Source organism: Thunnus albacares, chromosome 20 (assembly GCF_914725855.1).
Source record: "Thunnus albacares chromosome 20, fThuAlb1.1, whole genome shotgun sequence".
NCBI classification, from domain to species: domain Eukaryota; kingdom Metazoa; phylum Chordata; class Actinopteri; order Scombriformes; family Scombridae; genus Thunnus; species Thunnus albacares.
In genome coordinates, this window is record NC_058125.1 from 22,411,665 (window position 1) to 22,427,439 (window position 15,775).

At 38.3% G+C, this 15,775-nt stretch overlaps 1 protein-coding gene across 2 annotated transcripts; it reads right to left on the minus strand.

Moving 5' to 3' along the window:
- Positions 1 to 486: 486 nt before the first annotated feature.
- tubgcp2 (tubulin, gamma complex associated protein 2) lies at positions 487 to 12,986 on the minus strand. Of its 2 annotated transcripts, none has more exons than XM_044338363.1 (18): positions 12,886 to 12,986; positions 12,335 to 12,495; positions 11,272 to 11,400; positions 10,952 to 11,128; positions 9,764 to 9,923; positions 9,462 to 9,669; positions 9,158 to 9,357; positions 7,833 to 8,022; positions 7,556 to 7,701; positions 7,271 to 7,451; positions 6,176 to 6,356; positions 5,195 to 5,367; positions 4,173 to 4,301; positions 3,953 to 4,073; positions 3,287 to 3,430; positions 2,999 to 3,115; positions 2,582 to 2,745; positions 487 to 916 (listed from the first exon to the last, which is right to left on the minus strand). In XM_044338363.1, the coding sequence occupies exons 2-18, from the start codon at positions 12,482 to 12,484 to the stop codon at positions 841 to 843; spliced, it is 2,646 nt and encodes an 881-aa protein (XP_044194298.1). In that variant the 5' UTR covers positions 12,485 to 12,495; positions 12,886 to 12,986; the 3' UTR covers positions 487 to 840. The 2 variants fall into 2 exon arrangements, with proteins under 2 accessions (XP_044194298.1, XP_044194299.1); XM_044338364.1 differs by lacking the exon at positions 12,886 to 12,986 and adding an exon at positions 12,785 to 12,861.
- Between the last annotated feature and the right edge of the window lie 2,789 nt (positions 12,987 to 15,775).

The following is a 15,775-nucleotide window of genomic DNA, read 5'->3' on the forward strand; positions in this document are numbered from 1 at the left end:
CCTCGCATAATAGTAAAATAGAGTATTTAAAACAATAGAAAAAGAGCGCCCTACTATAAAACATTAAAGTTACATAAAAATAATAAAATAGTGAACAATTTACAAAACAATGTTCCTATCAATAAAATCTGATGAGACTAAAGTAATAAAAACAAAAAATAATCAGTTAATTTAAAATAATCAGTTTTTAAGACTAAAAAAAAAAACCTTTTTACTAGCGCAAGCTGCGTGCTTTTATGTTGATGTCGGTCTTCTCATATTTCCGGTTTAGTTAGCTTGACGCTCTCAAAGTAGGGAGTGTTCAACTGTCAGTCTTTGTTGTAACACTTCAAGACACAAACCAACAATATCTGATCAATTAACTTGCAACTTTCGACTGACAACAACAAATTCGCACATCAAAGTATAAATATTCACTTTAAACAACGAAAAAGCATAATTTAAATCAACTAATACAAAGTAAGCAAGCAGCAGCCAAAGAAGAGCTTGTTTTAAGTCTTGTTTTAATGAGGTGCAATACAAACATAAACTGTCATTGTACAGGTACAATAAGTTACCCATAAGGAGTGTCATGACTTACATTTTCATGGTTGAATAAACATTAGTTCCACTTCTTAAAATGTACATTTGATGCATTTATATAATGCTGCAACATCAGACTATAACTACATTTCATACAATACATATTATATACACACACTGAAATATCATCTTTTGAGCCAGTGGCTGACGTCCATATGGTAATTAGCTGGACGGTTGGCGTTGGATAGATAAACAGACATGAGGAAAGCACTTTTTTTATTGCTGGGCGACTGCTTATATACAGAAAAGGAAAACATGCTATGCTGTTGCTTTTTGACTTCGTTCTATGGCCATCCGTTCCAGGCGCTCAGTGTAGAATCCATTGAAATCCAACCTGTGAAATTATAAGAGCTGAATTAGCAAATTTTACAAAAATATTGAGATTATTTTTTCTCCAAGTTGAAGTATTTTGAACAAAGTGCAACCAGTTCTCAGAAAATGAGGCAGATTTTAGTTTGGTTTAGGCTGGACAGAGATCTTGTTCCGGCTTTTCAAATGTGAATATTTTCTGGTTTCTTTAGTTTTCTATGACAGTAAACTGACTATCTTTAAGTTGTGGACTGACTTTAGTTTTCTATGACAGTAAACTGACTATATTTAAGTTGTGGACTGACGGTCGGGACAAAACAGACATTTGAGGTTGCATCTTGGGCTTTGGGAAACGGTCATCGACATGTTTCACCGTTTTCTGCCATTTTATAGACCAAACGACTAACTTAATCGAGAAAGTAATCAACAGATAACCGGTGACTGCAGCCCTAGTTTGTACTATAAAAAGGGTCATAAAACACACACAGAGCAACAGTAGCATTCATTTTGAGTCGTGTTTGCGTCCACCTTTTAGCTCTGTTTTGATCTCCACCTTGGGTTAGCGAGGTATATTGAGCATAAGTATAAAAAGTTTAAAGTATAAAGTTTAAATCTGCAGCATCAAGTTTAAAGTTTAAGAGCTTTTGATGTGGGAGGTACGGAGAGTGCGTTGAGTGGTCAAATAAGTATATAAACTATTTACGAAATTAATAAATTAATGAATTTGTTTTTTAATGAACAAATTTACATCAGCAATTTTCTGCTAGCATTCCTCTCTCGCTTTATTTGCACCGACAGCGTGGCTTTTTGCTGTGATAATGTATTTATATTCTTCATATCTCTCCGTTATAATGATCTGTTCCTCCTGACTGAAGTAAGCGGCACACGATCTGTCCATTTTGTGCTGAAAAAAAAGAGTCAAATGACGTGCTGAACGCCCCCTTTTATGGGGACGCGCACATAGCCTGAAGCAGAAAGCTTGAGTTAACAAAGAAAGTTCATATCCGCCATCGTGATACCAGTTATCTCTGATCGCGAGTTTAGGGTTTGTCGAGCCAGCTCACACAAAGAAAGCCTGGGTATGTTGAGCTTGCTTCGTAGTACACCCCTCTGGCTATTTAGCTCCTTAAACAAGGCTTATGAGAGTGGAGTTTATGGGGCCAGAAAACCAAAATAATAAGTTAAAAGAGGCTAAAAGGCACCAAAGAGCTTAGGGGCACTGCAGAGTCAGGTGATAAATCTGTGTGGATTCATCAATAAGAGACCCCTTTCCCGCTACACACAGTCATCTGTTCCATAGTTCCAAAGTTTGTTTACGTATTTTAATGCATTTTCCTGTCTTGCAGGTACCCGAATTCACCTCATAGAGAATTAAAACTCATATTAACAACATACAGTAAGAGATGGGAGACTTTCCACATGTACTTTGAATTGCATTACCGAAGTAAAGCAGTTACAAAAATGGGAACTAGACGTGATGGGTTCGGAGATAAGATTACCCACAGTGACTCAATCTGGCCTGCATGATGTTGATAATGAAATTAATAGAAACTGGTTCACTAGAAACTAGAAAATGGTTGCCCGGAAGGAAGGAAATAAAAAATGAAAGCACTGGTTTGCTTTAGAAAATAATTGTAGTAACATAAAGTGATAACTCCATCTCTGGTGCTCTGAATGTGAACAGTTTTACCTGTAGATGATGCTGATCATGCTGTGCTCACAGTCATTGGTGCTGTAGATGCTGAGCTTGTCCAGCAGGTCCAGCAGCAACATGCTGAAGTTACTGTCAAACTTGCTGATGGTGGCTTCAAAGCCTGCGTCTGACTGAAGGGTGTCCGCGTGCTCAGCTAGAAACTGAAGCAAAGAAGGAATAAAAACATGCTGTACAATGAGACGTGTTGAACAGAAACTCTGAACAGACCGGATAAAGTTCAAAAAGTTGTCAAATAGTTGAAATACTTCCTGTTTTTAGTGTAATGTTCACGTTTATCTTCACATTTTCTGAAACTCAAAGGAGGAATTTGAACATTTCCTACAGAACACAGACTACTTGTCCAAACTTCAATGTCTAAGAGGGCAGGCCTTGGCAGTGAGTGTCTGGGAATACCTTTGTTGTGAGCCTCTTCTTCTCTGCCTCCTCAGCATGTTCGCTCTGAGTGGGAGGCCCATCCATAGTCCCTTGCTCCAGAGAGAGACGCTCTAACCTCATGCTCTGAGTAAACCGCTGCAACAGTCCAGAAAAAAAACATCTTAGTACAAATATTTGTAATCTGCTAGTTTCATTTTGTTTAAAGACATTTTTGTCAAATCAAAGCAGAACATTAAATGCAATATAAATACGTTAAAAAAGAGCAGAAACGACTGATTGTTCTTCTTTATCGTTATGACGACAAACCTGCATGCAGTTGGTGAACATGACACAGACAGACATGAGTTTGGAGAAGATCCTGAGAAGTTCGGGGTTGGTCAGCATGCAGTCCTTCAGGCAGTTGTCCAGGAAGCTGGTGTGATGACAAAGCACATCATCGATGTTTGATGCCTGTAGAAGGAGAAGACACACGGTCAGCTTAAAAAAAAACAAACAACAACACAAGATTACATTGTTGTCTGAACCCTGTCTGTCTTATATATACGGTGTTGTGTAAGCATCCTGTCCTCCAACTGTGAAACAAACTCACATGTGTGAACAATACATCATCATTTTCTAATTGTGGGTATATGTGATGTGCTGTTGTTTATAGCTTTGTATTTTGTATAATGTGTTCTGTGTGTTTTTTGCTTTGTACTGTTTGTTGTTGTGCTGTTGTATGTTTTGATTGTGGGGAACTGCAGATGTAGATGATGAGCTAACTCCGGTGCAGTGCATCTTTTATGTTAAAAACTGTACACTGTCCCAATAAATAAATACAATCAATCAATGGCAGTCCAAAAGGAAAGTGCAACACAGGATTGAAACTAGTGGCTGTCAGCTAGCTTTGCTCTCGTTTGACAGACGGGTCACTGACTGTATGATAACGGTGAGCGATCAGGAGAGAAGGACACTTGAGCTCTTTTCACTCACCGTCTTCAGGTTGTTCTCCATGACGTGCCAGGTGGGCTCCATCACCTCAAACATCATGTAGTACTGGATGTTCTGCACGAAGTTGAGCATGCGCTGACGGAGGGCGAACGCCGCAGCAAACCTACAAGGAGTGCAAGGAGTTTGAACAGTGTGAGGACACTTTGCTGGTTGAGATTTTTTAATTCACCTCAAGTTCTACATCTGCTTAAAGACTGCTCACCATTTGGCAGAATGTAAAGCGTACTCCTTGAAGTCTTTGTTGGTGATCCACACGTTGCACAGCAGCCTCTCCACATGTTTGCAGTAAAACATGTGTCTGAACAGCATCTGGTACCTCGTCAGTGCTTTCCTGGAAAATTAATGCAAACGCAATGATTACAATGTTTACTAAACATGTCAAAACTGACGATGTTCTTTATTTTTCTTGTTGTCAATTGATTGAATTGAATTGATCCTACTAATAGAATTGTGTTTATCTAAAGCCTGATATATCTTATTCCTCTGTGTCTATCATCACAATACTTGCATAAGAGTAAGACACATGTTTTCAGTCCATAACAAAGCTTCACTAATCTTATTATTGCCTGGAAAATTATTACTTTTTCCATGCATATTTACCTTGTGAGGCAGCTGGATTCGCGAGATCATGACAACACGAGAATCCATCTTGTCAGGCTTTAAAGTTCTGCGCTTGTGTCCGAGCCACCGGTGGTTCGGACCAATCAGCGTCCTATGTGGATTCTTGTGTGATCTCGCGAATCCAGCTGCCTCACAAGGTAAGATGGCGACAGATGGTTCATCCAATCACCTGCCAAGTATTTCATTGGAAAGTTCCTGCCCTTTTTTCCAAACAGTTTCCAAGGACGACTTCTCAGATAGTTCTGTGTAACAAACCATCTGGCTCCTCAAAACCATGTAAGACACAAATTATTATTGAAAGCAGAGTATTTTTATGTCTTGAAACATGTCTGGGGGGACCTTTAAAGAAGAACTATTACAGGGATTCTTGCTTTTATGTCTTTTTCAATTTTATTTTTGAGTGGTTGAATTTTGATTGATTTGTGGCTCCCCTGTCATCTTAAAAATAAAGAAATGTGTCTCCTACACCTCTAATAACACCTATTATATTTATGTTTTATGAGGAAGCACAAAACGCCTGCTGAAATATCTTGAGTTATCTTAAGTTAGGAAAACAATATAAAGCATTTAAGTGAAGATAAAAATCTACGGGCAGTTCAGAACCTGTTGATGATGAGCGAGAGCGGCCATTTGACAATGTAGTCGAAGGAGAAGGCCTCCAGGCCGCTGAGAGCCACGTCTGTAGGGTCTGCGTTGATGATCGCCTTCTCCTGCTTAGTCTCGATGGCCAGCACCCGCAGAAGCTGGGTGATGACATCATGAGGCATCAAGTCAATCTGTGGAAAGAGGTGATGAAGTTCAAACGTTATGAAGTGTGAAGCAGCATGACTCATTTATCATGAGATCAGTCTGGGAAGTGAAGGAAGTCGACTGAGTCTTCGTAACACTGGATTTTACTACATTAGTGTTGGAGTAATGGACGGACTGTTACAACACTCATAATATTTCTGTAATTTTCATAGTCACACCTACAGCTCCTACTGACCCCCGAGCCACCTGAGGAAGAGGAGGGGATCTTTAAATGTCCCGTCCTGAGATTTCTTCCATTTATTCCTTGTGTTTTAAGATTTTTGGGATGAATTTTCCCCCTAAAAGTTGCAGTTTTGCAAGAGTTTCCTTCTTGGAGAGCTTAGGTTGCATCAGGAACCTGTGTGACCATGGAGCTGTTCATGGCCCTTATAAATAAACAAGTGGACATGCTTTTTGAGTAGGGCTGCCTCCTAAAATGCGTGCAAAATTATGCATTAGTCGAGAAGCTGACATTGTCACCCTGAATGCAGGGTGACAGAGCCTTGTCTCTTAATGGCCTAATAGCTGGTACAAGCTCCTCTCAGCTCCTTTATTTTAAGACATACATTTATAATATGATCTTGACTGTTGACAATTCTGTCCCAAGCAGGTCAATTTTAGATGTTTTCTATTCAAATGTCTTTAATAAATCTGTTGTAGATTGTTGTGTTGTTTGTGTTCATCTATCTGAACTGCTTGACTGCAATTATTCTGAATCCCAAGGCAACAGGAAAACTATTCCTCATCACTAAGACCAGCGGATGGAGCTACTGATCACTACTGTGTTCTTGTCACCTTGAGGTCGTCTTTAAAGGGGTCTGTGTTGGCCGTGCTCATCCTCAGAGCCAGCTCCAGCAGGGCTTCTAGTCTTGGAGGAACAATGTCATCCACGGGCTTCTTCAGCTCCTCCTCCGTCAGGTCCATGAAGTGCACAAAGAAATCACCTTTGTCCATCAAGAAGTAGTGCTTGATGGATCTAAGAAAAAAACAACACATACAGTTTTTATAGTAAGTCATAGTATGTCATAATAGTGATAAATTTAGTACATCAGTCAGTCTGGGCGAGTATGAACAAGCACGTCTAATATCCAACTGTAACCACTCTCTGTGGGATTATATGGAGGTTTTAGCCTTTTAATAATCATTATTTTAACTAAATATCCAGCTTTCTGGTTGAAAAGAGGTCTAGATAACCCAAACTAAACCCTGCAGGTCTGATAACTGTTTACAATGTCTAATAACTACAGTTGGCTAACAGTTTTACTTTGCAAAATTTTCAAGATTTCCTAATAGAAACATCTACACCCTGTTCTTACATGTTCCAGAGTGTTAGCTAAACATATTATGTTACACTTGGTATGTGGAGCAACAGGTTCCAGTTTGTCTGAAGCAACGTTTTGTTAACATCCAAAGATCTGCATCTACATTCACACCTGTAAACAATGATATTCCTCCTAAAACAGATCAAAGACACTAACTTTGACTGAGAGGATATTTTATGAGATGTTTTCAGTCAACCTTTCTATACCAGATACAAAAAAAACAATGTATACCTTTTAATTAGCTCATTTCTGTTTAAATGTCATTAAGGGATTTTATCTAGAGGTTAACTGCCAGCCGTTGTGGCTTTGCAGCCATTTTGCCACCAGTTTGTTTGAGTTTCAGCAATTCCTGATACCGATGACACAGATTTATGACTGACAAGCTGACGTAATGCTTTTTTCCCACACTGCTGCTCGTTTTTACGGCCTGATCCTGATTCTGTCTATGACTTTGAATTCAGCCTTTGCCACATGTCGCTCTCTCTGTTATCTTTCCTGTCAAACATTTATTGTTGATGGTTAAAAATAAAATTAAGCAAATACTATAACTCAAATATTTTGACTTCACCTCAGACGTGAAACCAGCTCCTTCTCCTCCATGAGGAAGTCCAGCAGCACCTTGCTGGCGTAGTTGTAAGCTTTCTCTATCTGCTCCACATACGCCCGCTCCTTCAGTGTGTACAGGACTTCCTTTGCATCAGGACACGTCACATCACGGCCGCACTCCCGCACCACGTTGAGGTATTTCCCTATGCAGCAGCAACAACAACAACAACAACAACAACAGTGATAAAACTTTTTCCTATGAAAAGAGATCAAAAAAACCTTGAAAAGTTTATTTATTTGTTTATACCTGTGCTTAATATTTTGTCTGCCATTTTCTGTAGAAATGAGGGGATGCGATGCTGTACGATGGTGTATCTCTGATCCCAGTACTTGTCATTATAATCTTCTTGAATCTTCTCTTTCTGCAGCTCATGCTCCTCCACCATGAACTCACTGTGAGGACACAACAAACATTTCAGTAGAAATAAACACAAAGTACAACTGAGTACATATTTAATATTTAAATATGTTCTTATTTAACCGTTATTCTGATCATCAGATTATTTATCTGAGAGCGGCTGCACCTGTACGGGTCCTTGATGATACCCCTGTAGATCCACTTCTCCAGTATCTCAAAGTAAGGGACGCTGGCTGCTTTGGTGAGGTAGAGGCACAGCTCCTGAGCCTGACTGTCACCGGTGTAGTTGAAGGTTCGGTCATGGAGAAGGCTCAGTGTTGAGCCGCCCATACACTCTCCTTTATCCACTGAGGACGCTGTGAAAACAGTTATGAAAGCATAAACCAGTTATACACTTCTATTTACAAAAAGTAACAGTTTAATTAGTGCAGTTATCTTTGAAAGAATAAATGTTATGTTTCTAGCAACATGTGTTTGACATTTGCAATAATTATCAAGGTTCGTCCACAATTTGCTGTAACCTCTCAAATCCTGGTTTAGATCGCCCCCCAGTGGTTAAAGGGAGTAGCTGCTGTTAAAGGACAGAACTGTTTTTATTATGATGCACCAGTATAGCCTACTGTATATTTATTTTTGCCAGCTTATATCAGCTGATACTGACATGCATTTTAGTATTAGTCTTAGTGATAATGCGGGTTAAAAAAAAAAAAGAAAACAGGTCGAGCTTCAGACATCTTGAAGTAATTTAGTGGTTTTCAAAGACAAACAGTGTACAGTCCCTCTAACAGCACACATATAAAGTTAACAAGTGTCTCCTTTGTGTTTTTGAGTCACTAGACTCACCCTAACCAACTACGGCTGCAACTTACGATTATTTTCATTGTCGATTAATCTATGAAACGTAAGAAAATAGTGAAAAATTTGGCATTTTAGCTTTAGAAAATGACTAAAACAGTTATATGCCAATTATTTTTATTTTGATCGATAAATCATTTAATCATTGCAGCTCTAAAAGAAACCATCAGAAAGAGGAATTTCTGGTTAACAAAAGAAATTTCATTTCATTTAGTTTTCTATTTTCTCTCTGAATGGAGAAATACAAGTTAAAAATGACAAATATGGTAAAAAACGTTTACCTTGCAATACTATTTTTTCCACCAGTATCTTTCACTGGTAGATGTATAGTTTATTAACACGTTACCAGTCGATACTGAAACTATGCCAATATTACTGTTGTATCTCTGGACCTAAAAAACTAAATCTGTCCCACTCGATCCCCATCATATCCTCCTTTCTTTGGCTCTTTACACCCACAATTTTGTATTTATAACAATGACACAAGCAGAGCAAGATGCTCCAACTAGATGCAACATTACACATTAAAGCAGAGTTAACTCAAGTTAGAGACATTTATAAAGATCTGGAACAACCATCTTCACATTGAGTCAATTAGAAATGCCGAAGATGCAAAACTAATGTTCCAAGTCTTACCAATAGAGGCCAGTATCTCCATGGTCCTCATGGTGGGCTGGATGTAGAACCAGAGCTTCTGCAGGGACAGCAGGCCCTGCCGCTGGAGGTGCTCCAGCTGAGTGACCAGGATCAGGTACTCCTTCATCAGGGTCCTCATCGCCGCCGTCAGAGCGTGGTTCACCTGGCCGTACTCAAAGGACGACTTCTCCTCGATGAAACTGAGCGACAAACACAACGTCAGCATCTAATAATTCTTCTTCTGTTGCGGTCAGATATGAAGAACTGAGCTTTGATATTTAGCCCGATGTTTCTGCACACTCACCGTGTTATAGTGGAGTAATACGACGCCACTGGTAATATTCTGTTCACCAGTTCCTTGACAGACATGTCCAGTGTTGCATCGACAATGAAGGAGCGGTTCTGTCTCCCCAGTACAGGCTGAGCTGTGATGTCTCTCCCATCAACTCCGATCAGGACAAACAGCAGATCCTCCACCAGAGCTTGTTCCTGAGTAGCCAGAGGCATCGTACCTGACGGCAGAGAACAACCGTTATAAACAACAACAACCTACATCTGGAGTCTAGTGGCAAACAATATAAATAAATATGAAACATCATAACTCACCAACAGCCACAGCTGGATCTCCTGCAGGGCTGGGGCTGGTGATGAAGTCTCCGAGGAGAGCAGGACGGTCGTACACCCAGTTAGGAAACACGGGGTTGGGCTGGGTGGGATTCTTCTTGTTGTGTTTGTCTCTCAGCATCTTCCGTGTGACTTCAGCAGGCTGCAGACACATCAGAAGTGACTTTCTTCACCAGCGAACTATTCAACCTAATATTATTTTAATATTACTAGTTTTAAAACATTAAAGGACAAGTTAATAATTTTTCAAGTCAGTCTTAAAACAATAGTGCCCAAATGTTTTTCTTGCTGGAATCATTCCTGCTGTTCATAATGACCGTTAGAAGAAGTGATGGGAGACAAAATCAGTCCTCATTTTGAGATAAAAGTATTCAATTCTATTTGAGTTAGTCAAATAAAGCGGATATCATCCACATTTAAAGTCTTTTTAGGAAACAATTCCCTTTTTGTGTCTCAACAACCAGTGTTTTTGAAGGATTTTGGCACTAAAAATACTACCTTTAAAAGATTGTACGGCTGAAGCCTCAAATTATCTTCAAATGAACTTTTAAATCCATTTTTGCACAGAAGGAGGACTGTGGATTCTGTCTCCCATCACTTACAATGGAAGAGCATCATGAATCTCTAAATAGCCGGTATGAACAGGAGGAATGATTACAGCAAGAAAGACATGTCTCAATGTTGATTTGGGCTCTTGACTGTTGTTTTAAGACAGATTTTGAAAATGTGTGAACCCGTCCTTTAACTTGTAATTTCATTATTTACACAGACAGTTCACAGACTACCTAAACGGCTCATCTTGAATTCCTACTCGTCTATTTTGATAACTTAATAATCATTTCAGTCATATTTTGAGCTAAAATGCCAAGAAATTGCTGGTTTTAGCATCTCAAATGTGATGATTTCATACATTTCTTTATCATACATGATAATAAATCTGAACCTCTTTTGGGTTTTGAACAACACATATGAAGACGTCACCTTTGAAATTCTAATGGTCATGTTTCACGACCAAAAAGTGCACTGCACCTTCCCCAGAGACATCAATCCTGCTTGATTGGGGCTTTTATCTTCCATCTATTTGTTTCTTTCAAATCTTGTGAAATTATCCGCCTACAATTTCACCCAACATTTAAATCTACTATATCCAAGTTAATCAAAAATGCTCACCAGTGGAGCGTTGGAGCTGGCCGTCACGTTGCCAAGCTTCTTTCGCAGCTCATCCAGTTCCTGCATGGACATCTTAGTGCTGGTCTGAGGCAGAGTGTAACTGGTAGTTGTGGTTGAAGTCGTGTTCGCTGATGACTCTGATCTCTCTTTGGCATTCTGCTGCAGAAACTGGAGTGTCTACGAATACATCAGGACAAAAATGAGACTTGAGATGGTTATGACGTAAAATCCGTAAAACCAATGGGTGAAATCAATTAATTTGATTAACAAGTATTAAAACAAAACCAGATAATTGTCAGCTTGTAAATCACTAATTATACCTCTTTATCCTCACAGAGTTTGGAGAGCAGGTAGACCAGTGGGTCCAGGTTGCGAACATTTTTGGACTTGAGCTCCTCATATTTTCTCAAGAAGTCTTCGGGGGTTTTAGAGAACTCTGCTAATTTGACCTGGAAATGAAACAAGAGAATAATAACAGTCAACAACACATTCATTTCCACAAGGGGTGTGACCAATCATACTCATTTCCACTCACTTCCACTCCACTACATTTCAGAGGGAAATATTGTACTTTCTACTCCACTACATTTATTTGACAGCTTTAGTTACTTTTCAGATGAAGATTTGACACAATGGATAATATAACAAGCTTTTAAAATACAACACATTGTTAAAGATGAAACCAGTGGTTTCTAACCTTTTTGGCTTTTAACGTCTTACAAAAAGCAGTGTGTAGTCGGGGTCACATTTCACATGTCTATGAGTTGTTAACAGCTCCACCAAATAGTGATTTTTCCCTCTAAACTTCTCACATGCTTTCATTTCAATAAATGTTCAAATGATCCAATATTTCACCAAAAATCAAAGATTAGAGAAAAAGTCCAAAAACTGAAAACAGATTTGTGTATCAGAACTTTGTTTTTTCTTCTTTCCTCTCCCATTAATCATCTCACGACCCCTCAGATTTATCTGCTGACCCTTTGGAGGGGCCCCGACCCCTAGGTTGGGAACCACTGGACTAAACTAGCTAACTGTATATAAAGTAGTTGAAACTAGCTCCACCTCCAGCAGCTACAACAGTAACATGCTGCTCTAACACTGATGCTTCAGTATTAATAATCTAATGATGTCATAATGATGTCACTACTTTTACTGCAATACTTTTACTACATCAAGCTCATAATATTTATGTACTTTAACTTAAGTAGGATTTTTCACGCAGGACATTTACTTGTAATGGAGTATTTTGACATTGCTGTATTTATAGTTTTACTTAAGGATCTAAATACTTCTTCCACCACTGTTTCTGTCCAGTTATCCAGTACTTTCCCATGTGTGTACAGTTGTATTAGAGTATTCCTCATAGTAGTGTTTATTACCAACCTTGGCACTGTGAGCAGAGACTGTGGTGGTGACATAGGGCGTCCTGTTTTTCTGCAGTAAATCTATGTAGCCTTCTGCTCCATCACCTCCCCGAACATGAAGCAGACTGAGCAACTCGTTCACGTCGTGGTGAATCCTGAACTCACTCATGGCTCAGGCAACTAAAAGACGACAACAAGGAGAGAGGAGGAAAGAGGAGGAGAGTATAATAGTTTATATCAACATACATCACTACTGCTGGCTCATACAGACATTACACGTTGTTGAGCTGATTAGCAGCAACAACTGTCTCAATCGTCGATATTAAAGGATGCATATAACGTATATGTGATGCACACATAACGTTATATTCTCTCTGGAGGTTAACAGATAACGTTATTTGACGCTAGCTTGCTGACTAGCTTGCGTCAAATAACGTCAACTGAGGATGCAAACTGGTAGCTAGCTCACCCCAAATGACACGTAGCCGTTCATAAACAGCTATAATAACGTAATTCGGTAATTTTGAGCTCTATTACAGGTGTAACCCAAGTCTTAGGTCAGTACTGTACCTGTCAGTCCTGTTTTATACAATGAACCAACGCGCCCACAACTAACTCAAATACTTCTTCTTCTTCTATGGTTTTAGTTTACGCAGTAATGACGCAATACCGCCACCACAGGTCAAGTATGACATTACAGCTTTACTGATAACATTAAAGGACAGGTTCACAATTTTTCAAATCTGTCTTAAAACAACAGTCAGGAGCCCAAATGAACATTGAAACATGTTTTTCTTGCTGTAATCATTTCTCCTGTTCATACTGACCATTAAAAGATCCTTCATAATGCATTTACAATGTAAGTGATGGGGGACAAAATCTACAGTCTTCCTTCTGTGCAAAAATGTATTTAAAAGTTTATCTGAAGCTAATATGAAGATTCAGCTAATTTTACACATCTGCTAAGCTCTGTACAATCACATTAAAACAAAACAATATATATATATATTAATATACATTTGAAATTTAATCTGCCATTATCTTTTTCTGTGTGTCTTGTCTGCTGTTTTCTTGTTAAAATGGATTTATTTAAGCTTAGATTGTACACTCTATTAGTTTTTTTTGCTTTTCTCATGATTCAATAACCAAAACCCTCCTATTCATTTAAAAAGCAGCTGAAAACACACCTGTTTAGACAGGTGTTTGGGTAACCTGTAAGAAGTCAGCATTTTATATCATGTATCTTTATTATAGTTTGTGTATTTCTTTATTTCTTTGTATTTCTTTGTGGCATCATGCCCATGTAAAGCACTTTGTTACTAATGTCTGTGAAAAGCGCTATATAAACAAATTTACTCCCCATCTCCCTTCTTACCAGATGTTTCCCAGCATCTTGTCAACATATCTTTCAATTTCACTGATTAGAAAGCACAGCGAATGAAAAGTTTGTGTTTTTGACAAGAAATATATCTTCTGAAGAAGCCTTTTGCAGAAATGCCTTTGCCAACATTATCATAACCACTTCTTCCCCGGCTCTGGCTGAATCCATATCTCTACCTCCATGCACTCCTCTTTCCCACCAATGTGTCGTAACCATTGCAGGTTTGCTGAGTGAGCACTCTGCACACTCCCATCTGAAAACAAGTCAGGCCTTTGTATTACAGTAAAAGCAGCCGAACGATTGCTTAAAGGTCATTACAAATCCTGTGTGGTTCCTGTGGTTTTCCACTTGAATTCTTTTATTCTTGATTGCTTGAAGCTCTGGCAGGCGGGAAACGTAACTGAGCTGTAGGACAAATCAAAATTGTGAGTCTACATGTGAACGTAAAATTGATTAATAAATTAATTTGATTCAGTAATTCACACATATAACAACAGATATGAAAATCACTTGAATACATCCACTAGGCTTAATCCATCAGAAGCTTGAAATCAGTCCTTCCAGGCAGATTATTAATATTATTTATGAGATAAAAACACACATCCTTATTGTTCTGAATTGTGTGCATATAACCAGCGCTTCTAGTGTTTTTATTGTGCTTATGTTTCATGTTTTTGTTTGTGTTTTATGTTTTTATGCTGCAACAATAATTTCCTCTTGTGTGACAATAAAGATCTGAACTGAGCTGAAAATCCAAAAGCAGCAGGCAGTCATCAGTGCAGCTAGAAGATACAAGACATTATATAAATAGATAGATATTTTACACATCGATTCAATCTATTCCTTAAAATTAGACAAGTGGAGGATTTCCAATTACATAACCTACATCCATTACTATCGCTGGATGGTACCACAACAGCTAATGTTTTCTCCCTAATAAACCAAATGGATGCAGTTTAGGGGATTGCTCATGTCTAATACCAATGATCTGACCCAAAAAAGACATTTTCTATGTATTTTCAATGAGTTCCTGATAGCAGCAATTCACATATACGTATATCTCATATTTATTTTATTGCTAGACGATGTTCGTTTAAATATTTATTTGTCTGCTCGTTTCTATGCAACGTTAACCTTTTTCAAGAATTTTCTGACAGCTCTTTGTTCTGCCTTGTTTGAATCTAATTTTAGCTGTTTTAATATATTTTTTATGAGATGCCCTCATAAGCCTTAAGAGTTTTTTAATCCCACCATCACAATCCTTTTTTAATCACTTATATTTTTTGTATGTCATTGTTGTGCTGCTTGTGCAAATAAATAAACCTAAAAACGAACTCCTTTTTGGCTCCATCCATGAACATGTTGCTTGTAGAGCAACATAAAACTATTTAATTTTCAGTGTTTGTGATGTAGATGTCATGGAGCCTACCAGCTGTTTTGCTGATATAAAAGATGATTTTCAACTATTAAAGATCCCCTCAAGACATGTTTGAAGATGTATATAAAGTAGTGAACAATAATCTGAAGTGTCTGATATGGTTTTCCCACAAAAAGGTCAATTATCTTGTTAAAATCCCTAAAACTTTTTGTCCCTCATTAGCAATTCCAGAATTTATGAATATACAAATATTTTTCATTTCAAAAGTTTAACTCCTAGGTACAAGATGTCTTCTTCTTCACTGTAAAGTCTATTCTCAGTGTTTGTGCACTGGAGGCTTCAAGTTTCCACATCACACTTGTATAAGTTGAATATTGCATCAGGATCGGCTTCCAAATTACTTGTGATGTCTCAAATCCTGCTTGTAGGCCCCTTAAAATCAGATATTCACTGAGCACAGAGAAACTTTCCACTTTCAGCGGATGAATGTGAAAACAGCCTTCGAGTTTGAAACTCTGCACATACATCATTCTGCACAGTGAAGCTCAAACAACTGAAGGAACAAGAAGAAAAACATATTTTTAATGGGGAGTTAAGTATAAAAAGCGTTGCATATTTTTTGTTTGAATTGAATCAAATTTATTTTGATTTAATTCTAAAATGGTTTAGATTAGGAAAAATAAGGCTATAATTTCAACATA